The sequence below is a fragment of the Amphiura filiformis genome, chromosome 15, assembly GCF_039555335.1.
Source record: "Amphiura filiformis chromosome 15, Afil_fr2py, whole genome shotgun sequence".
Lineage (NCBI taxonomy): Eukaryota > Metazoa > Echinodermata > Ophiuroidea > Amphilepidida > Amphiuridae > Amphiura > Amphiura filiformis.
The window spans coordinates 8480881-8506329 of NC_092642.1; the positions used below are offsets into that span (position 1 = coordinate 8480881).

General features: G+C 34.7%; 1 protein-coding gene across 1 annotated transcript in view; it reads left to right on the forward strand.

Annotated features, from left to right (window-relative positions):
* The window catches only part of LOC140171203 (calcium-activated potassium channel subunit alpha-1-like), a 197772-nt gene that overhangs the window by 116996 nt on the left and 55327 nt on the right, over positions 1-25449 (forward strand). Inside the window, exons 10-14 of the mRNA XM_072194417.1 lie at positions 14594-14704; positions 17803-17908; positions 20098-20250; positions 21027-21182; positions 24073-24192. Of these exons, the coding sequence (XP_072050518.1) occupies positions 14594-14704; positions 17803-17908; positions 20098-20250; positions 21027-21182; positions 24073-24192 (646 nt within the window). The remainder of the gene's footprint in view (positions 1-14593; positions 14705-17802; positions 17909-20097; positions 20251-21026; positions 21183-24072; positions 24193-25449) is intronic.

The following is a 25449-nucleotide window of genomic DNA, read 5'->3' on the forward strand; positions in this document are numbered from 1 at the left end:
CCAGAAACTGAGCAGGGAGGCTGATGCAAAACAAATTACTTTTTTATTTGGCCTAACATATATCACTTATATTAAATCAGAGTTGATATTTAGACATTTTTTTATTAATAATATAATTTGAAGACTTTTCCTCTCAGCAGCACAGTAAGTAAGAAGTTCCCATTATTCTGTTTTGTTTTCATGGTTATTTTTAATCAAAATGTGTTAAAAATATAGCAATCAAAAAAAGATGAAGGAAAGATAAGAAAACTGAGTGAATATGTAGTTTTCAAGGAATAATATTCCGCCAGAGTGTACCCAGAGGTAGTTAAGTCCACTAATTTGACAATTATTCATTCAAAGCATCAAGTTTTCATCTTTGTGCATCACCATGACAATAGTTGCCAAGATAACATACCTCTCTGGAGATGCTGTAGTTCACGCAACATTAGGCAGTCAGTGGCAAGGAAAGGAAGGGATATGGATGAGAAGATATTGATAGAAATGGGAGGATAGGAATAACGCTATTATCATAGTAATTTAGAAGTCGATGGTTGAATGGTATCATGGGTTGAGTATTGAAGAAAGTAAACAACCATTAATATTTTAACATTTCTCCAGTAACCTATAGAAAATGTTTCAACACAATATCATAATATGTTGTATGCCGTGACTTGGAAGATTGCCAATATTTTTGTTGTTGGCAGTTAATGTTTTTAAGTGCGTTTTTCATTAGAAAATCTTTAAATTAAAAAGTTTCCTGAACATAAGTAAACTGAAATGTATTCCACAAGTTAATGAAGAATGCGGCTGGAAATTTGATTAATTATGGGTTTATTACTCAGAAAATCAAAATTGCAAATGAGAAACATGTAAGAATGAGGGTGACGACATGTAACAATACATTTCAGTAGTTAAGATTTCAGTAGAACACTAACATGAAAGCATTTAATTTAACCCAATTATATCCAATTTCAACACCAGAGCTCCATAACTCATTCTGTCCCTTTCATAAAATTCTGTATCCACAATTGGTTGTTGGGTTTTAACTGTAACATTTGATGCTTTTGCACTCTTCTAAGGTTTCATTAACCCCATGAGAACTACCTGCCAATTAGACAAAATGAATATTGTGTCCAATTTTGAACCAATCAAGGAGGGTATTAATAATATCATCTGCAAATTGCAAGTTTGACCATAAATAGTTTAAAGCACGGTCATAATTGGCAATTGAAATGAGCATTTCAAGTTATCAACCAATCAGAAATGCTGTTAGATGACCAGTAGTGTTCAGGGGTTAATGGAAAAAAAATGTGCAGAACCGTTTATTTTGTGTGTAATTTTATTTAGAAAACTTGAAATAATGAAATTGCAAACAAGCAAAACTTTTTGAAATTTATGCAGCACAAAATGTTAATCACACTTAAAGTACCACTTTTATAACAGTAAAAGACCAGTGTGAAGCCTTTACCTGTTTATTTTCAAACTCTTTTGAAAACCATGAATAGAAAAGGGGCCCCAAACCGAGATTTGATATTTTACAAGGAAAGAGTTTTCACTTTGTTCTGTAATCTATATGGTGTCTAGACTAGTCCGTATACATTTATTGGTTAACCCAAGCACATGGAAAAGATGGAGGAGCAATGACACAAGTATTCAATTCCAAGAAGTTAAGTAGTAGATTGGTTTCCAGTCTGAGTGGTGGAACCCATTTCTGTGGTGATCTGAGGTTCTGTAATTAGTTGGACTCAATGGGATAACATAGTGTACATATTTAATGGTGATTAATAGTAAGGGGCTATCTTGATTTCTGAGATGGTGAGAATTGGGCATATTGATCAAACCTATCTTGATTTCTGAGATGGTGAGAATTGGGCATATTGATCAAACCTTCGAGCAGTTTGCAAATTTGTTTGCATTTTGTGTCACGCTACTATTTAATGGAAAATTTTACAGATTTTGAAAGTTTTGTACCGAAATCTTTTTACTAGTACGTTCATTTCAGTTCACAACATCTCCACTTTTATCAAATCAACTCAGCTTATTCTAGCCAAAATCCCAAGTTGAATTGTCCACTAGGCTATACAATGTAGTATAATTATATAACTGAATTGCACTGTTGATTTATAATGTTTTGTTACTTCACATAACACATTAAACTATAAATGTGACATAAATATACCATCTTTGTTTGTCTACAGATGGTAATTGATCATAATGTACCATGATATTAAATAAACATTAAAGACACTAAATAATAGGTCACTATAGGAAACTGGGTAAATATGCAAGCACTTTAAACCATGTCAACAGCGTATGTGGTGATGATGAGTTAACGCTGCGATAAATGAACAACTTGAAGAGTTGTATCTAAATCTGTATAAAAGTGTTAACAATCTGCTGCACTACTTTTGGCTGTCTACTGATTTGGCATAACAGAGCAAATGCTCATAATGATGCACTTGGCTACCTTCGTCTATTGCATTAAAATAAAGTATAGGCGGATGAGATTGTGATGTTTGTATGTTAAATCATCACCACATATTGATCAAATCACAGTGTTAAAAATTTACTTAACTGCAACTTATTTTCATATTTTAAATCTTTATATCTTTTAAAATACTATTTGGTGATGTGCCTCAATTGGATGACATGCTTCTATCTCAATTTACACAATAATGCAAACAGTCTGTCTAGCTACAATTTATTGTCAGATTCTTTAATTTGGTTTTATAAGAAAGGCCAAAGTACTTGTCGCATGGCCCATTAAATTGGTTTTTTTTTCAGCCTTAACAAGAAATGTCTTATTTATATGCACGACAAATCACTCGCACATATGGACAGAATTAGTTTTGTCCATTCACTCACTCACTTGAGCTATATCAAGTTTCCACCACATTAGGCCTCATAAATGAGTTCTTATTTTAAGTGCACAAAATTACATGCTGGATTTTGTTGGCTCTTATGATTGAACTGGTTAACAGCTTTATGCAATGTGATATATATAGGGAAATCAGATGCATGGATGAATTGGCTTGAGTTTCAAGAAGCATGGATGTTGTTTGTGGTGTTTGTGTGACTGGGAATCGGCAGGACATCACAACAACTGGCTGGCTGTTAGAGGCACGATTGGTGGAATTGCATGATGATATAGTGTCTGGTAACTTGTTATGACCTAATTAGTTGCCCATTTGCCTGTTTATCTTGGTTAGCTGTATAGGAGTTGTTGTTTGGTGAACCAGTTTGCCAGTTATGAAAGTAGACAGTCAGGCCTGAATCTGGACTTAATGCCGTCATATGTGATGATGTGTGTTGCATCCTCCTTCGACATTAATAAAATTCTGTTTATTTGGGTTACCCCAAATGAAACAGTTGCAGCTAATATTTGGCGGTGATAGGTTATTTTGATGCAGGATGGTATTTGTGCTGCTGCAGCTGCATTAACCCCAACCCTACCCGTGTTTTTTTTTGCTATCGGAAGGGAAAGAAGAAATGAAAAGGGATAGAAGGTGAAGAAAGAAGTCACTTGGTCCCCCGGATTCGAACCCTGGACCCCTCGCATGCCACGCACACGATCACTGACCTGTAGCTACCGAGGTTAGGCTGACCTGGGTATTTATGACTTAGGCTGATTGCATCATCAAGTCACGTGGAATGCATGCACACAATAGTGGTTTTAATAGTGAGCTTTAGTGAGACTCAGTTGGGTTAGGGCCCGGGGGGGTACTCAAGTTTGGTTTTGGTAGGGACGTGCCGCTGAGATTTTGGAAGTAGACCCATAAATATACCAATTTTCCAAGAAATTTGGACCCATTGATATACCAAAAGTCAAAAGTTTTTACAAATTTTGGGAAAATTTTGGGAAAATTTTGAACATTTTGGCTAGATTAAGGAAAAATTGGGCTGTTTTCCGAAAAAATTGAGAACATTTTGAAAAAAGGACCCATTCATATACCAAAATAAGCTTTGAAAAAGGGGTCATTGATATACCAGAAGGCTGAAAATGCTACCCATGTTTGCGGCACGTCCCCCATATGGTCATTTGTACTGAGTACCCCCGGGGTTAGGGTTAGGGACAGATGCCAAAGATTGTGCATAATAAAAAAATTTGGGCAGGGTGGTCAAAATTCACTACACTTTGCAATTGAGAGTATTTGGTGAGCAATAACTGTGTGAAAATACCAATGTGCTCTCTATTTAGAAACTGAATGGATCAAGTTTTAGATATTTATTGGAAACTTGAAAAAAGTTGTTATGGCCCAAGACATATTTTGTTCTACTTTGGCATAAAGTCAGTGACTTTGTGCTGTTGTGTTAAGGTTTTTTATAGCAATTCCCAGTCTGAGCAAAATATTGACCAGTCATGTCGTGATAAGAAAAGCAGTTGTCTAGCCCTAGTGCCTGTAGTAGTTTTATAACTATACCTGGGAGTACTGTCAATGTCCTCATATTGGCCGGTTATGGGAAGAGGATCCCTGATAAAAGTTCAAGCTAAAAAACAAGGAGAGGCGCTTCAGGTAGATTCACTATATTTGTTTCAGCTGTTGGTTGTTTATATCATTCAAGCCAAATAAAAACCATGTTAAAATAAATTAAGATGAAATTTGTGAAGGAATATTGTACTTATATTGAAGTTTTATTTATATTAATATATTTTTTTCATTTAAGGTTTAAGGGCTGGGGTATGAGCGTTTGGACAGTATTTATTGTGGGACATTAGAGCACATCAGACATATCGAATTGCATTCTGAATACGAAGAATGTCCTTCTGATATCAAATAATTTTGATTTTTTGAAATTAGCAATGTAATACATATTTTATGGCAAATCAATAAAAATTGATATTTTTGATATTTAACAGTAGTTGAAGTAAACTTTATAGATTTGATGATTTATACTTAAGGTGTATGTAGGTGGGATGAAAAGCGACGATCAATTGAAAATGTTGACCTTTTCAGATTGAAGATATGGATTTTTTCCCAAAACACCAAAAAAAAATTAGGTCTTTTTGGGAAAAAATCCATATCTTCAATATGAAAGGTCAAAATTTTCAATTGACCGTCGGCTTTTCCTCCTGCTACATACACTTTAAGAATATATCATTAGATTTATATAATTTACTTCGAGGACTGTTATATATCAAAATTTGAAAAATATCAAATTTTTATAATTTGTCATCAAATTTGTATTATATTGTGATTTTCAAAAATGAAAATTATTTGATATCAGAAAGACATGCTTCAGATTCAGAATGCAATTCGATAGGTCTGAGGTGCTCTCATGTCCCACAAAAAATACTGTCGAAAAGCAATAAACGCCATTTTAGATCCCTTAAAAGAATCTAAAAATTTTCTGTTTGTTTCCAAGTACCACAAGACATTTTGTGGTTGAAGTGTCACTATTGAAAACTATTTTTGTAAATATGAAAGAAAAAGAGATAAAACCAGAACGAAATTTTAGAAGTTTAGAACTAGCTATTAATGCAACAGGAAACACTTCTTCAACAGTAGCTCTCTCGTGCTGAGAGAGCAATTTAAAAGCATTATTACCTAGGTGTGCAGGGAGATTGCCCAGATTAGATGAACATTAAGAGCCATTTAGTATGCCCAGCCATGACTTGCAATAGGCAGTGAATAAAATGAAGTAGACGACATGAATGTGCCAACAGGTTTGTCGAGATATGCATTGTTGTACCCTAGAGGCACTAAAGTCAAGTGTGGACAACATTTTAATCAAGTTTGAAATTTAAAAAGCAATATTTTATTAATGTATTTGGTATTTCATCATGGGTGAAGATGAGCACAATCAAGCGTTTAAAATGATTGAGTGATATTTGAGACATGCTGTTGCACTTGTGAGTGATTATTTTTTTCTGAATAAGCTAGCTTTTCGTATTAGTAAATAATCATACTAGGCAATGCTTTAAAGAAAACAGCTTTTACATCTTAATCATGTTAATACCAGTTCTTCCAAAAGCGGTTAACTAACAAGTGATGCGGGAAAAGAGACGGCTAATTGCCCGGGGACACGGTTACAGACGAGAGTAATTAACAGGTGATTGATAGCGATGATTTCACTTATCGGGCATGACACACCGGCTGCACTAGTGATCGCAGCCACTCAATGATAAAACTAAGCATCTTGAGTGGTTGACTTACTGATCCATCACCATTTTGTGAGAGGAGTGTAGGAGATAACGGGATGTCTCAGGTGGTGATGAAGTTCAGCGACACAGAAAAGAGACTGAGAAGGGGAAATGGGGACCAAATTGTTTTGTTCCTGTGTCTGGGTTTGTTTCAGAGCATTTCAATCATTATTAACTTGTGTGAATACTGCAAAGCACACAGTATTCACAGCACATTTAGGTGATTTGGAAATCCTTATTACTCAGAAATTTCACAAAATGTCATTTTCTTTAAGTTTTACATTATTGGGCAGATCCAGGGGTATGTAGGGGGTGCTAGCATACCCTACTGGAAACAAATTTGTCTATTTCTGGGTATTATAAGCCAAACTTAGCCTATCAAACCTTTGGTAAATTGGTTCATTTCTGAAATCCTGGGTCTTTCTTTGAACAAAACATATGTTGCACCATTAAGCGTACTAACAGTTTTGAGCAAGGTGCTTTAGGGAGATAGATACTGTGGATATAGAGAAAAGAAGTAACAGTTCGTTTGCTCCAGCTAGATCTGTGTATTTGATGCTCCAAGGTTATAGTGATATTATTGTACTGTGCTGAGTCTTTCTAAAAATTTTAGAAAGTTGGAATAAGATAAAATCCATGATTGATTATTAGTATTATAAAAGCGATGGTATTATATTATTGATATTCTGTTGGAAACTATATATTTTCCATGCATATAGTAGTTCCTCTGTGACTCCTGTCCTGTATTGAAAAAAATATGAAACATTTTGTGAATCTTGAGTGTAGCAAATGTGTAATATGATAACATGAATAGCACATTATATAAAAAGGCGCTGACATGTTGGAACTTGGTATATAGTTGCCATGTGTTTTATACTTTAACTCTATACTTTGTTCAATGTGTAAGTGGCAACTTATGCTTTGCACATGGCTAATGTGATATGCCCTACTGTGTGCAAATCTATATCAATCCACATTGTTATGAGTGTTGCCCATAGACAAACAATATACAGACCACTCACCGACAGGCAAAGTCCCTATGCTCTTTATGCTGAGAATTCTCACATATTCATGAGGGCCGATCGTTCGAACACAGGTGTCTAACAAATCATGCGGACATCATTTGTGGCTATCATAGAGCTGTATTAGGGTTTAATTGCAGTAATGGTGCGCTTATACGTTTAAGCGAAATGTCAAGACAGTGCTTTCAAAATAAACACATTAACAGGTGCAGAATGGGTGTAGCATTTTTGTGGGCATGCTTCATGGAACAATTGGCCATCATTAAGAGATGATGCTGGACTTTGCCTGTTGGTGAATGGTCTGTGTTATTTTCATCTATGATCTTGCCATTTATAGGCAGAACAAAGTATAATACAGACTGCCCTACTTTTTCCGATGTTTATTAACAACCATCTAATTTCATAATAATGTTGCCAACTGTTTTATTATAAGAATTCCCTGTTATCTTACGGAGGGCGTGTGAAATGATGATAATATCTAGAATAACCCATTATTGATAGACAAGCTAATGACACATAATGGCATTGTAGCTATCATGTGTATTCCTAATTATACCATATCTTGTGTCCTTATAATTTGATCAGACCACTTTGGACCATGTGGCAAAGTATCATCATTAACATATCTGAATCCTATACAGATATTTCATTCACCCCAGGACAATAGCATATTATTTTCAGGTCAGCTTTTGGTTGGTGCATGTTGTAGGCTGTATTGGGCTATTCCTCTGTGTAAGACTTTGGAATTCCAACTTACTTTAACAGTTTGAGCCTTGCCAGATTCAACATTTTTCATTTTAGTGAATTGAATATTTTAGAGTTCTAAACACAATGTTGCTCTTCAAGTTGAAATTGCTTAATATACAACCAGATCTACAAATATGTCAAATTATGTGGCTTAAATTTAGTATTAAAATCTGAATTTTGATGAACATTACAGTGTTATGGTTCATAAATAAATGTACATTTTAGCACATAATTGGTTGTTAAATACAAAATTGATGTAACAAATTCCCATTATTATAATCAATTACCATCATTATAATGATTAAATCTTGCATTTTATTGGCAATAAGCAAGGGTTTATATCAAATTTAAGATGCTAACTTGAACCCATAAAAAGAAACTATCCATAAAAAGAAAACACTAAGTCTGCAATTGTCAAATGATAAAGCTACAATACAATGTATTTGCAATTAATGTTATCCTATCACACATGGAATATCCATCATAGTAAACGACCTAGATAAACAACCAGAATTAGGATCATCCCATAAGATGAGCATTGAACACGCAATATTCGCACATGAATTGGATAATGACTGTCGATACATAAATGCAGTGAGCTATGTCAGTAGCAAACATCTTTGAACTAGTCCGACAAGTGGCATTGTTTTGTTTTTTCTTTTTCTACCTGTGAACCACTTTTTTATTATCATTGTTTTGAAGTAAATATGGAAAGCACAGGGTATGTTTGAACCAAATATTTGTGTACATGAATTTTCATCAAAATGTAGACATCTGTTCAGTCTGAATATGGAAATTTTTGATATGGCAAAATTCTTCATATATATTTTTACAGGATATGCTCAATTAAAAAACCAAATTTAATGATATTTTTGTGAGTAGAAACTTTGCTTGTGTGAATCAGTTTAAACTTACCTGTAATCATTTAATGATATTTTAAAGTGTGTACATTATTTGCAAGACATGATGTACAAAAAAATAATACTCTGTCATTCAAGTACAAATGCAAGTTACTTGAGCTAAAGTGAATGGCCTTTTGAACAGTCCAGGCACACTATTGCCTATGCATCCTTGAAAACATTAATAACAGGTGTGCATATAGATGCACAACTGAAAGGAGTTTAATAAAATCTTAGAACTTCCTAGAACTGTGGTTGAGTGTGAAATTTGTGCAAAGAACTACAGTATATTATCAGCAAGCCATCCTAAAACAATATAACTTTGCGCTTGAAAGTAATGAACTTAAATTACCTCATTGCACTGAAAAGAACGAGTGAATATGTTTCTTTTTGAGTTGTAGCAGATCTTTTGGGGGTATGTGTTGGGTGTAATAGGGGAAAATGAAACTGTCCAATCTTCCTTAGTTGGACTATTTTGAGCTCCTGTCTGCTCAGGTGCAAGTTTATACCAATGTTTTTTATATTGTAATTAACTTTTCCAGTTATGCACAGCCATTTCCCATGTTGTATAGTCATTATGTTGTATGATATGTTAGTATAAATGTTAATATATAACTAGTCGGGCATAAAATAGGTTTATCTTAGAGAAAAGTACCTTCATAATTGCATTGCTCTTTTCCAGTCATAATTCTGAAGAAGAAAAAATTGTCCTCAATCAATGCCAATTCCAATGAAAAAATTGGTTGTACAAGACTAAAATCAAGCTTCTAACCATCCTTAGCAGGCTCGTACGCAGGGGGTGTCGCACCCCCCCCCCCCCAAATTTGCCAAAGTGTACAAAAAGTCCCAAAAATTCAGAATTTGCGAGCATAACGAGCAAGAAAATCAGGTTTTTTACTGGTTTTTTTTGTCAAAAAATGTCCAAATTTTGGAAAGAAAGTCCACTTTTCACAAAATCGCCCCCCCCAAACGAAATCCTGGTCTGATCCTTAGATATACCCATGCAGTCCATACCACCAAAATACCAGTCCCATAGAGGTGTGTACTAAATACCTTATGAAAACGCAACTTTTTCTTCACAGGAACAACTCAGTATCAGAGTCCATGGTGTCTTGAGATTCTCATACTCTTTATTGAAAATCATGCTCCAGTTTTTATGACAGAAAAGAGAACAAAAAGGGTGCTTAAAATGACTTGATCTTTCACATCTGTGGTAGGATTGAACACTGCTAATCATGATCAATCCAAATTGTAGGCAAAATTATGCAAATATCTGCTCAATTTATTCCTAATATATCTGTCCAATCTCAAATCCGGTAAAAATTGCAATTGTGCTTGACCAGATATCTGTTTAGTGGTGTGTAAGTTAGTTAGCATCTGTTTTGTGTATGTGCCGCAACATGGAAGTCTGTCAAGTGAAGCTAGTTGTAGGATAAATGGATACATTGATATGGTTGTTGAGAATGAAAATGTGCCAATGAAAAGTGTCACTTATTGGAGCTTATCCTGGTATTTCCATCAAAGTTCACAGGTTCAGCCTACTTATTAGATTGTATGTGATGTTTTAAGTCAATTAACAGGAGGGCAAATGGAGTAATCGCACACTTGAATTTTAAGGGAGGAAAAATTACATCAAGTGTTTTTATCCATTATCCATTTCATCCAACAAATATTTCTTTTCCACTGGCAATTGTATGACATTTTTGTTGATATGCTTCATAGTTCAAACCCATCAGATTTCTTCTGACCGTCTAATTAATTTTCCAAATCTGGCACTACACCTGACCAAGTAAAAAAACCCTGGGATCTGGTGGGGTCCATTTCGCTAAACTTTTAAGCCTTTGTAACTCAAGTAACCATTCATAAAGTGATGAATACCCAATACTAGACATAACGTTACGAATGGTCCCAGTAGTAAACTCCTATTACTTACCAAGGGTACCGTTCGTAAGTATGTTTAGTGAAATGGAATTTACGACTTGTCGTAAAAAACAAATGATTTTGAGACTTATGAAGCTTCGTAAAGTTAGTGAAATGGACAACTGGTTTTCATGTACGTGTATATTTATTTACGTCCATGTTATCTGTTTATCTATTGTGATTTTATAGAAGCCGACAGCTGTGCCACAGATGTCAAATATGTAACAACAAATGCTGAAAAAATGTCCAAGTGCGAACTGCCCATTATAGTGTCATGTGTAGGATTAACAGAATTGAATGCAAAAGATCAATTCTGTAGCTATGTGTCTGTTGTTGATATCGAATAGTTCTAATTCAAATAATCAAACTTTGAGACTGTTTTACTATAAGTTAGTTCACAAGGCCCTGATGATTAAATTAAAAAAATATATATATTGAACATTCTGTGTGACTGAAGCAAAGATAACATACTCTGGCAACATACTCAGTACATAAATACAGTTGGATTGTATAAGTGCGGACAGTGGTATAGCCAAGGGGTGGGGGAAGATGTCCCCTCTGCAGTCCAAGAGAACGCCAAATATGGATCAGGAGTATTACATAATAATACCCTGCTATGACAATAGCTGCACTAGCTTAATCGTATAATCTCCTTATGTGGTTAGCATGGCTGGGCCAGGAAATCCACAAGGTCAGCCAATGTATGTACATGTATTCGGTACATGTTCCATATCTTTTACAATGGGTGATAAATTTCTGGTTTGTTTTATTTCAAAACGCAACATTCGATATTCTAAAGCTTGGTCAAAGGTCTTTTAATCCATATTTGGCGTTGTTCTGGGACTGAGAAGTCTTGCCCTCCCTTGCCTCTCCCTGTGGGATGCTGGCTGCCCTGATTAAGATTTTATTCCTTTCTTGTACGTTTTAATCAATTTTTGATGATTTTCGTCAAATTTGCCCCCTTGAAAGTTGCCTTTGCAAAACTCTACAGTAGGAATTCCAATTGAATGAACAAAACTTTCAACAGCTGTACTCGATCCAACCGCTATCGTTTATGGCATATTTCAAACTACAACGCGAATGCACGAACTTGGATACAATACTAACCAATCACAAGTGCGTTGGTATGGTTGGATTCACTTCCGCTTTACTAACGCACAGCCACACACGCTGGCGTACATTGCGCAGTGTGCGCAAAAAAAATGTCACGCTATGTCAGGCTGCGTTCATTCAATTAGAATTCCTACTGTAAGTGCTAGCTATGCCACTAGTGGCTGATGATAGAAGGTACTGCTAAATCTAACCAAAGTTAAATATTAGTTAAAGATGACATTTAGTAAAGATTAGTACTGAACATACACACTTGGATAGGATAAATTTGTCACTCAGGTTTTCTTATGTTTGGTAAATGTCAAAGGGTATTGACTGACTCATCACAATTAGTAACATTAGATTCATGTATTAATTGGCAATTCCAGTTGAAACCCATACACCCCCTATGGAAGACATGACCTTAATAGCCTTGACAGGGGCTGTAGATTTCAAATAGAGTCACCCATTCAGGTGAAATTCACACTCCCAATGCAGAAGATTAAGGACATGTTTTCCATAGGGGGTGTATGGATTTCAACTGGAATAGCCCAATGATACTGCTTACTCACTCACATTGACTAACCATTATAACCTACATGAATGTACTAATATCAACTTTGTCACTACCTAACATGTAATGCAATGTTTTCAAAGATTATCAAGTCAGCAATAAAAATTAACAAGTGATAACTTTGTACAAATTCTAAGAATAACATACTGATTTAAAGCAATATTATAACATTATCATAAAAAATAGATTAGCATTTCTTTGACATAAAATGTTAGTTTTTACTGTCAGATATATCCCTTTTATTTTTGAGCCGAACAACTACGGCAAAGCAAAGAAAATTGGAATTTACTACCAGCGCCAGATGTCGCCAATACGCACTCACTCCTTCGGTCATGTTATGGTACGACCCATTGTTGTGTAGATCACCGTCCCGCACGCCGTATACTTGTGTGTTATGAACATCGTGTATGCGTTCACTAATAATTCCATCGTAATAATAAGATTGTTCCGCGCTTTATTCAAAATCTCGGATTTTGACAAAACTACAGCACCTAGAGTCTTGATTTTTGCAGTGTATATTGGTTTAATAAAGTGCAAAATAATCGTGTAAAAAAATTAATTTTAAAAAATCAGTGAGGGCGTCCTCAACAGCAAATGTTATAATATGGCTTTAATGTAAATTTAAATAAATCAACATAGCAATAATCATAACATTGTATTAACATTTGCGCTTTTCTATTTTTGTAGTTTTTTAGCTGAATTCTCAGCTTGGAGGTTTTTAGAGAATGGGAGGGGGTTTGAGAGAGGGAGTTCTGAATCTTTTCAGTGAACCTTATTTGTTTTGAATCCCTCAAGTTTTTTCCCCAAGTGCCCTGCAAACTTTCAAATAAGGGGGGGGGGGCTTGTTTGCCATTTGAAAGTAATTCGTTTTGGCAATGGGCAAACCTTTTCAGGATTTTATCACTAATATTGTTGATTTCTTGGCAGATAAATACTGAAGGAAAACAATTTTGGTTTCCATGAGTGACAATCCAATAGGCAGATTTCCCATGTAGTAATGAAAACTCTTGAGCTCTCTTTCTCTAACCTCCTTGGTTTTAATTCAGTCAAAGTAAGATCTAACAGGCTCAGATGATCTATTCTGACAACATAACTCATACATCTAGTGTTGGCCGATCCAACCCAAGATCGGATCTGCCGATCTCCGATCTGAAAATTAGCAGATCGGGCCGATCCTATCCCGATTCAGATTCCTTAAATGTTATTCTACAACCAGTACAAGTTCATTCAAGTCGGGCCCCAGTAATGTTAACGGTCAAAGCTTAATTCCCCAAACCTGTAACTATGTAATATGATGACCATTTTTAGAGGTTTTTCATGTCAATATCAACCCAAATAAAATACCATTTTACACCACAAGTCCCAGCGTTACTCACTCAGTGCCTCCGATTGTCGGAAGTTTAATCATTAATCCATTTCTCTTGATTGTTTTATTCTTCTTTCTTCTCCGCGAATCAACTTTGATTTGCGTGTGTACCAAGTTAGGCGAATCACTGCGCGAATTGATTTGATGACCCTGCAGCTAAATCAGCTCCCATCGATATTATAATAATTTATGCATATGACGTATTGGGGAATACCGCGGAATTCCCATCCTGATTGGTTGTGCAGAGTTGTTTACAGAAAGAATTCACGTGTTCGGAGATTAAGAGATGAAATCGTCCGTGTGAGGAGGAATAGCGAGAATGTGCGCGATTCTAAAAATAACATGCCCTCAAATTCACCTTGGGAAACCCGACATTGAAGGGCGCAATCACGTGTCGAGTGTTAAAGTGTTTACAAATTTTTCCCAGGGACGACTGTACAGTCGGGAGTGTTGTCACTGAGTGGATAATATTATAAAATACAGTATGAAACGACATGATTCTTGCGGTGGTAAAAACGTTTTTTGGAAATATATTGGCATTAAATAGTAGTAATGTTACATAAGAAAGTAATGGTAAGCTTAAAGAATTGTTGTGTACTTTTATTACTGTCAAGTTCAGAGATCGGTAAGCTAGATCGGCAGCTGATAGCTCATCTGCCGATTCAGATTCAAGGCCGATGCAGTCCATATCGGCACCGATCTCCGATTCACAGATCGGTATCGGCCAACACTACATACATCCATAGTTTATGGGTTTTAATGTAATTTGAACTATCTTCTTTATTTTCAAATGATAAGAATTTAAAGCAAAATTGCTCATTATCTGTTTATTTGTGTTCTTGTCCTATGCAGGCACATAGTGGTATGTGGACACATCACCTATGACAGCGTGTCTAACTTCCTGAAGGATTTTCTACACAAGGACAGGGATGATGTAAATGTGGATATTGTCATCCTAGACATGTAAGTAGCTTGCTGTTGTAAAGGTGTCATCTAGGTCACCTGTTGAAATCTAGGAGTTTGCAGAGCAAAATGGCTGAAGTAATTCTTGAACACATGTGGACAGAATTGTATTTTGTGCATATTCTTCCTCCTTTTCAGGATTGATGTATTACCTGTGCCGATGCTTGTGGATCAACGTCTAGGCATTGTGCCTGTGTGTAGCGCACTATAAATCACTGTGCTTTTGTATGCTTATTATTATTATCATTAATTTGAGCAATATCAGTTTGCTGAAGAATATTAGTAGATAAATAGCAGACATGTTTCTATTTTGGTAGTGTGAAGCAAAGTTGAAGCTGTCCAGATATGTTGACATCATACTTTTGTCCAGGCTATGACTGGTGTATGAACTGTGTATCTACATGTAGTCTTATACGATGACGTCAATAAGAATTGTTTAATCTCCCAGTGGAGTTCACTTTTCTGACCTTTTATGAAACCAATGTCCTAAGAGTCGTCTTTGTTTCATATCTTTCTCAGGTTAGCCTCCCTAGTATTTACTGAGGTGAAAATATTGAATTATAATGAAACAAAAATGGAACAAATAAACAAGCAATGAATAAAATATATGCACTGTTGTTCGTCGCTATGTATGAGAAAGGAGAAATGCAAGAATATATGTATGTAGTCAAATGAAAGTCAACTTTAGAACAAACATTGGAAATAGAAAAAGCAGCTCTAAAAGCCATATGGTTTACTACAATCTGTTCATCTCATAACCTTTTCAGTCACTCAAAATGCCTCTGAGCATGTGGAAAATTAAGCAGCATTAGTAAAGTCACACCTCTGTTTCAGACATACAATTCTCATAGCATCTCATGTCGAACGAACATGCTTTGAGTGAACACCCCAAGGATTATTTGTACGAAGGCATCCCTCTCCAACAATATGCATCGAATAGCAAGTGTTTTTGCATTTGTAGAAATCTACAACAGTTCCCTTGAGGTTCAACAATACATTATTCTGGGAATGCTGATAGAGCCACGGTGGAATGTGTGAATATGTTCAATTTTAATCCACTAAAGACTTTTAGTCACCAGGCAACAGTAAATGATTTCATGTTTTTTTCTTGAGATTGCATCAGTACCAGCAGTTGTCATTCATATCTCGTAATTTAACTAATATTTTGCGATGAAAGATAAAAAAAAACGGGTAGTTTCCAAATTGTTTGGGTGTGTATGGTTTTTGCAGTTTGTCTCTTGCAAGGGATGCATATAGAGTGTAAGGCAAGGCTGGCAGGTACGCTGACACATGCAGCACAAGCTGGCATTGCTAAGCTAATCCATCAATTTTTTAATAACTTGCTAGTATACTTTTAAGAAAGTCATTGTGCCCCTAAACAGTGCTGTTAAAAGCTTCTATATGTATTAGAACATATAAGATTCATATCAACAGAAGAAAAACATCTGTTTGAGATAAGGTAGTAATGATGAGATGACAAAATGTCCACTTAAAAGCATGAGTAGGAATACATTAATGCATGCTTGTTTCGCTATGAATTTGATCATAGGTGAATGACCATATAGGTGGAGGCAATGATATTGAAATTGATATTTTGGTGCATATAAGCAAAGTACATCTTTGTTTATTGCTTATTATAAAATAAAAATGTAGCAACACTGTCGCACAGTAAATAATACCCTTAGAAGTTTTGACCCTAAAACTGTTGAATTTAGAATAGTACCTCAAGATGTCCAGACTCTCAAAGTGTGACCATACAATTTTCACCTTTTTGTTAAATTGCCTTGAGGCACAAATTTATTTGTTACACAGTGTCATTAGTATTCATGAAAGTACACAGAGGACTTGCTATATCTCCTAGTACTATCAAAAACGGCAATAACCATATCCACAAGCTGAAACTTGGAGGAACTCAAGAGGTTGAGAACTGTTGGAGGCTCAGTCTAGATTTCAGAGTGTGTGGATGCACAGACTTTGAATGAAACTTGGAGGTTCAACAGCTAAAGATTCAAAATAAATCTTAGGGTTTTAGTTGAATATGTGAGTTTAGTTAACTAAGGGGTTCATGGCATGCAGATACATTCAGACTATGTTGCCTGTAAAGGCTACACATAATGGGGGATGGCTAATTAGTGTAGACATATCTTGGGGTGAAGGAATTTTCCTGCTCTGAGTTTTTATTACTTAGAGGTTTCATGCCTATGTGAACATGTTTTTAGGTTTACAATTTACAACATCTCTCTTGAGTTCAGAGTATATCTATCATACAGTCATTATCTGTTTTCCCAGAAGAAATTCATATGCATCATTAGTTTGTTGATTATCTGTGTCCACTGCAGCTGTGATAATAGCAAAGCAAATATATATAAAAATAAATGTGATGTGATCAAGCAAAATGAGGCAGAGAGATGTCAGTAACTGAGGTTACTGTCAAAAGCAGGGTTCAGTTTCTTCTGTATTTTATTGTTTTTTACGACACAAAATAATCATATTCCCAGAACTCAATTCAATTGTTAAGGGGTTTTCAGCATATCCTTGACTTCAGGACAGAGGAAGAATATAAATGGAAAAATTAAATTTCACCTGCTGAAAATGCAAAATAGTAAAACCTGTATATAGATTATTATGCATATTATACACATTGTAGGAACACAACACAAGATTTACTTGTGTAGACCTAGAATTTCTTCAAATATTGTTTAACAAATGAATATATTTGGTTATTTACTCATTGCACAGACCTACAATTTCTTCAAAATATTGGTTAATAAATAAATATATTTGGTTTATTGAATTAGGTCCCAAATTTTGAGAAAAAAAATTAATTAGATTTGAGCAAGATTGAGTTTCTGATTTTTATGCAATACAAAAAAAAAATGTTTGAGGTGATATCGTCTATGATCATTGTAAACTTGTACCTATTCCATATTCCAGTTTTCCTAAAAGTATAACACTGTTTGCAAGGAGAATGCACCATTAGCAATGATCCCCATGTAAGTGCACTCCTATTTTATATGCCGTAGAAACTAGTTGTCATAAGCCCCTATCACACTTCCTTACATCATGAAACCTCTTTTCTCACTTTCTCTAATTCACAGGGCTGAGCCAGATTTGGAGCTGCAAGCGTTGTTCAAGAGGCACTTCACACAGCTTCATTTCTTCCAGGGATCAGTGCTCAATTCAGTTGATCTAGAGAGGGTTCAGGTAGGTTTAGTATATAGGGATTGTTGAAAACAAAGTCTTTTAAGGATTTTTTTAAAGGTTAAATGGATTTACAGTCATTATATTTTGACATCCAAATGTAAGACCAAAAGTTGTATTAAAATACCTGAACCTGCTGTTGATTTAAACAAGATATTTTCTTTATATGTATTATTTAAGTAAAACAGAGCACCCTGTGTTGTTTATCCATTGTGTGTTTAATATAGGGCTGCCATTCAAATCCAGGTAAATTGTGTTGTAATTACTTGCCCTTTCCCTTGAACTTTTGATTTAAAAAGGTTTGGTTTACATTTAAGAATATCAAAATTGAAATCTTATTTTACTAGCAAAATGAATGTTTATGCCATTTATTAAGTTTGCCCATAGGGAGGACGGGTTAGTGCAGTGGTCTTCTTCTCACTCGCCTCTCACCACTGCGTCACAGGTCCTGCATTGCCACATGCGAGTTTGGTTGCCGATCCTTGCTTGTCCTCGTAGGTTTTTCTCCGCGCATTTCGGTTTTCCTCCTGCTTCTGAAATCGGACCTCTTCCCATATCCCTGCCCCATCATATTCAGTTCAGTTGGCATCCCTTTAATTTACTAGCCTCTGAGCACTGTTGGGCTTTGCCTGGCTTTGGCCAAATGTTATAAATAATTCAACTAATGTACACAGTATCATCTGTACATACTTTATGAAGATGTCACATCAGAAAAGCTAATCAAATTATGTGTATGTTCAGAAGATGTAGGTTTTTCATGATCTTGCAAAGTTTTGGAAGCCTGGAAATCAATAAAAAATTGCATTTTCTCAAATCAAGATAGTGTAATGAATATTTTTTTATTAAGAGAAATTTATTATTCATGTAGCATGTATTTGCAATATACGTTTTACTTGAAAATTGGCAAATCAATTAAAAAACAGTGTTTTCTTTTACCTGATATGAATACATGGAGCAGAATATGTACATTACACATTTATATTACCAGAAGTGCTTCAGATAGAAATGCTAGTGCACCACTGCATATATTTTCCACCATCCTTTTAGCTTTCAATTTGGATTTACATTTTACAATAGTGAATTTTTATGAAAAAGTGTTGCCTAATACTCAAGGTTAATGTTATGCTTGTACTTTCCTGAGGTAGGACTGGTAGGTCGAGGAATTTTATATATATACTTTAATCTAGTCATGGACGACAATTTTTTTCCCTGGCCTACTCGAGCCAGGGAAAGATTAAATTACTGAGCAGTGTATTTTTATGGATCCAGCAGTATATAAATGTACATGATCTTTGTGCTTTATTACCATTTCATACTTAGCGTTTATTGCCTCAAGTACGTTTCATCCATTTTGGATCCTGTATAATATGCAAATTATTCAGTAGATATGAGAAAAAGGCAGGCGCATGAAGCGAACATTTGTTAAGTCAGTAATCTGTAGAGATTTGAATGGCAGAAAGTCATTCCAACATCATGCACCATTTTGCATAGACCACAGCTTTGATTTAATAAGTATGAAACCATCCCAGTGGTCTACTGACAGGATGAATACGCCTTTAGCTGGAATAATTTACACTACACAACAATAATGTAAAATCCCTTCTTTTGTCAGTTGCATTTCTTGTCAATTAGATCCCTCAGGATGAGTAAGATGTACAAAGATGCTTAAATGGATGTAATCATTGATTTGATGTAGCTGTAAATAGATGAAGGTTGAATCCGTTGTTGCTATTGTCAAAACATATCAGGTGCTGTTGTCTTCTGGGAATATCAACATTTTATTTATAAAGAAACCGGTTTGAATAGATCGTAATTTTAGTGTGAGTATTCATCTCCAGCTTCATAATGGAGTAATAAATGAAATTCAGAATTTGAAATCTCTTTTATTTAGGGAACATACAATATTGATGAAGTGCATATTGTCATAATCCTGTTATATTGTTATTTTGTATGTAAATTTTGTTATTTATAACAAGAAAATATCACTGATACAATACTCAATTAAGATAAAAAAAATATCCAAAAAGTTTGAAGCAAAGATAAGAAAACAGGAAAAAGGTAGCAAGGTACAAACTTTAGGTAACAGGAATTTATGCATACTGCGTATTAAATTAAGATTACTGATGCTACAAAAAGACATACTATTTATATTTCCCTTTTCCCTTTGCTTTTGCGTAATTTTAACTCTACAGGTACCAGATGCGGATGCATGTCTAGTGCTATGTGACAAATACTGCCTAGACCCCGATGCGGAAGATGCTGCTAATATTATGAGAGTCATCTCCATCAAGAATTCTACACCTAATATCAGAACGATAGTACAACTCATGCAGTATCACAGCAAGGTAACAAAAAAGGAACAAGTATAATAAGAATCTAGACTTATTTGTACAAGTATCAAACTGTTTGTCAGCATGGAAAAAGTAAAAGAAAGGAACACCAACTACAGATTGATCAGCTCGTAATTAGGCCTTATAACATCACGCATTAATATCAATATATTTTCTTTCGAGAACTGTCTTGTGACAAATCATTAAGTCTTATACCTTGCCTACTTTGTTTAACACACACAATATAGACCAGACAGGTCAACTATATCACTCTTAATGTGGATCTATTTTTCGGCGTAGTAGTAAAAACCTAACATTTCCCGTCGATTACGAGCTGATCAAAGTAAAGATTGATTGTTTGAAGCTGATCCACTTTTCCATTCTTCAACATCATAGCAGAGCAATAATTTGTTATCATCATTGATCACTTTGATCATACTTAATTTGCTGAAAGTGAAATGTACATTGATTACTGGAGGAAATAATAAATCTAATTATATGCATTTGTGCTTTGAAAGAGTGTACAATTCAAAGTCATCTTGGACACCATCAAAGTTTTGCTCTTGTAGTTTGTCCGATATTGATAGCACTGTTAGTCACATTACTGTCAATTTTGCGAATAGAATTGGAATATTAATGGAGATCAGCATGTTGGCAACATGATTGAACAAAGAAGGGTTGTCTTTGTCTGTCGGTGTTCCATCCAATCTACCACCACCTCATACTCATATCTGATCATACTTTCCGTACTTCTTTGCATCTTTCTTCCCTTTCTCCTTCTGTATCTCCAGGCTCATCTCCTCAACATCCCTAGCTGGAATTGGCGTCAAGGAGACGATGTCATCTGCATTGCTGAACTCAAGTTGGGCTTCATCGCTCAGAGTTGTCTGGCACCAGGGTTCTCCACCATGATGGCTAACCTGTTTGCAATGAGATCTAATAGTGAGGTATGTCCAATCAAGTACTCGGGACTAATAAGTCACATCAATTATGTGTCTTACCTTTATCTTATTGCAAGTTGCTAACAGTTTGTGGTATTAGAACCTGCATAATGAAGTCAAAACCTTATTTTGGCTTTGTTTGCATGATTCATTACCATAAACAATTGAAATCTATGTGGATGTGGCCTTTCAACTGAATACAAGATTCAGTATCATAAAAGACTGGTTTACTGTATGTTGACAAATTTGGCATGCTTCCCAAATACAGGGGTTGGGATATTCTTGTACTTTACAACTTATTTTTTTATGGCCTAGCAGAATAGCATATAATTGTTTTTTTCTATTTTCTCTCTTTTTATGTTTTGAGCACTTAACAACTATTATGTTTTTGTTAAAAATGTGCCTTTGTTTTTCTTTCAAAATGATGCTGCTAACCAAGCTTTTGACTTTCAGGTGTCAGGATTCAGGAGGGAAATGGTAGGATATGTACCAGGGTTACTAAACTGGTTTAAAACATAACCATGGTTATGTAGTCAGTAGTGATCAGCAAAATTTTAATCATTAAAGATCAAGAACACTTCTACATGTTTGAAGGAAATCTGTTTTAAAGTTTACACTAGTTTGTTTCTTTAATGGAGGCATGATTGCCATTATGAAGATTACCCAAATGAAAATTGAAAATTAAATGTAGTACACTAACATTGATCTAAAATCAAGATCTTCACACTTGAAAACAAAAACACATAGTGTGGTATCGATGATATGAAGTTGAGAACATTAATCACATGCAGAGTACACATGACATTTGCAAAACAAATTACAGCATACATAAACCGTCGATAAATGATCCTAGTGACATTGAAAGCGGCATATTGTGGATTTACTATATACATTTTCCAGATACCAGCAAGGTCAATTTACTTTTCATTTGCACAGACATTGCACTAAAATATATTTACGATTATGATGTTGCAGCAAAGCTCCCCAAAACTGGGGCAAAAGCTGCTTTTTAATATTCTTGAGAAATGTCAATTGAAGCTATGCTTATGAGCAAACAAATAACATGTATATTATTTGAGCTTTGGCAAATTTTTATCAAACATTTATGTTTTTTATTTTTAAGCTTTACAATGCATGCATGTTTTATTATTTGCTCTACGCAAACCACAGTACCAAATATATCTTAAGCATGCAGAATTGACTGGTCATTTTATTGTCAGCTGGAACGTGCATTTAATAAAGGGTCTAAACCGGTATCGCTAAACTGTCGTTGTGGTTCACAAGTGAGTTACTTGATACATGCCCTGGAATTAGTGCTACATTACAAAGCATGGAGCATTGGATGCAAGTTGCATTAAACAAAGAGGGACAAATGCATGGTAAACTAATAGATCTTGCAGGATAGTGATTAAGGAGCTGGTAATCCAAGACAAATAATGGCTGTTTATAAAAGAAATCAACAAGTTAGGCCCTCCTATTTTGTATAACCCTAGAATGGACGGGACACTGGAAGTAATTAGATGTTTAAAAAAATTAAAGATAGTAAACATTGGTGCTTGTGTTTATAAAAGCAAACAAAAAAATTTATATTATATGATAAACTTCAATATAATAACAAAATCATCATCAAGTTGTAACTTCACAGTTCATATGCACTATTAGGTTGCTGTCTACAAGTACACCCCCACACATTTGTAACATTGCACACAGCACACAAAATAAAATTCCTTGCCACAAATGAAAGCGAGCATGCTCTTAATATTTAATTCTATTTATATGATATGCACCGTTGAGTTTTATTATAATTAATTGTTGTTTGTGCATGTTGACTGATCATATGTTGTGAGTTTTGGTGCCGTATTGGTATTGTTTTAGTAGATCAAGCACTTATTTTTGTATGTAATAAATGTGTGATTGCATCATACAAGTTTTAGTTTTTAGTATTTTACAAGAACTTCCAATCTTTACAATTGATACCCTTTGAAAAAAAGTCACTTTTTTAAAATTAATTTATTGGAATGAATTCCACAAGATGTGTTTTTTCAGTTCATACTTGTGATACCAGAATTTTATATACAGATTGCACTTATACTTTTAAATGATTACATGATTAATGGTGTTATGGATTTATATTTATTTTAATGTGATAAAATGTATTTATCCCCAACATAAATGTAAAAAATCATATTATAAACCTGAAATATTTGTAAAAGTAAAGAGAGAGTGAAAAAGCAAAACATGCTAATATTTCATATTTAACACATCAAGCCTGGTTGTTTTCAGAACTCTATTCTTTTCATTTTTTTAAATGCATATTGTACAATCTTAATTGCCCAACTTTATAACCTTTGAATTTTCAAAACATTCTTAATTCTGTTAACATGACTCAACTTCACTTAATGCTAGCACATTTCCCAACCATATTATTATTCAATATAAGACGAAGAATGGTCAACGTTAATTGTTGCTGTGTACCGCATTTATCTCACTTTACCAAGTAGATTTTTCAATCAAATCCAACATGGAAGAAGTTCAGTTCGTTACATATTAAGATTTGTCCGCAAATCATCAGTGATTTGATATTTTTACCGGCTGTCAAGAAGATAAGGGAAAGTTGGTTGTTTCAATCCAATCAAAAATGAGTAAATTAAATACCATTCAATACACCAAACAAGATTTTTCAGGAACAATCCTTCATAAATTTTGACATTTTAACTGATAGCATAACTTGCCATTCAAAGCAGATTTTTAAGTGAAGTTGTGTCGCAATCTTCATTCTTATAGTATGGAGTGATTTTAGTTCTTTTTTATTTGTGTTTTTTTGTTTAACTTTTGTTGTAACTTGTTTTAGCTCTTTCTGCATGTGTGTTTGTTTGTTCTTTTATCTCTCCTCCAGATAGAGAAAGTAGCACATCATCTACGTGTTGAAGTCCCAGTACAAGAGAGACACTATAGTCTCGCCTCTGTACTGGGAGGAAGAGATAATAATACTTATGAACTTGTGGGTACTGCTTCTGTATGTGGTTTGCATGGCTTCTTTAACTTTTTACATCTTGCCCATCCCTAGTCCTTAATAATTGATAAACAGTAATAATACTATTAAAAAATATACAGTTTTGAAATTCCAGTCAGTGATTGAATCAGTAAAATAAAATTTATCAAAACATATATTTTAATTTGAAAACTATATTCTCTGTCCCATACCTGTAACTCATAAAATAGCATATACTAAAGTCACCATATGTTAAAAATATGTTCATTATAAGCATTCATCAAACTCACCACATAGGGTTGCATATTACTATGAAACACTAACAGGGGTGGCATGCGCAATGGTTAAGTAACGCCTTTCAAATTGCGGCAAAAACCCACAGCTCTAATGGTATCTCTCCGATTTGCTCTGCTACCTCTGAGCCCAAGCAGGCATTTTTTTTTCTTTCTTTTTTTCTTTTCCAGAAATGGCAACATCATCCATAATCATTAATGGTATATTTGGCCAATTTTGTTGAATTGACTGTATATACAGAATTTAAATTGTGGATTTCTTGCAAGATATAAAACAATACAAAACCAACCATTGAGTACACAATGGGCAGCCTGCTTGAACAGCTCTTTTCAGAGCCACTGCATTTTCAGTAGGAAAAGAGCACCTGCTGTAAACAGCTTTTTTAGAGCCACTGTCTCTTCAGTAGATAAGTAGACAAGAGGCAGTCTACACACAAAAACCCCAATATTGTTGTCCTGAAGAAGTCGGAGCTAATCTTATTGAAAGCTTTACAGTTTTATACTTGGATGATGAAACTTTTGAAACTGACAATCTGTAGAATATAACGCACTATGGAATATTGTTCTCTTATTGTCGCTCCGAGATGCCGCTATGTGAATAGAAGATGACCAAATCTAGTGTCAGGTCTAACAGATTGATTATTTCTGTCATTGGTGCAATATCTTAACCATCGGTCATGCCACCCCTGAAAAATATTTGTTTTATTTCAGTTATTTTCAGCTTAAAGTAGTCAATTTGTTTAGATTTAACCCAAAAACCATTTTTAATTGAAATCACTCAATTCATCAGGCATGAGAATTTTCCTATTTGTTGCCTGTTTTTAAACATTTTGTCAGATTTTACACACTTCTTCATATTTTTCCGAATTTTACCTGTTTTTCATCGATCTCATGCCTGATTCATACAAGATGCTGATGTGCAGTTTCAATTATTTTCAGCCATTTTATCATTCATATCAGGATAAGGAAAACAGCATCAATTCAAAAT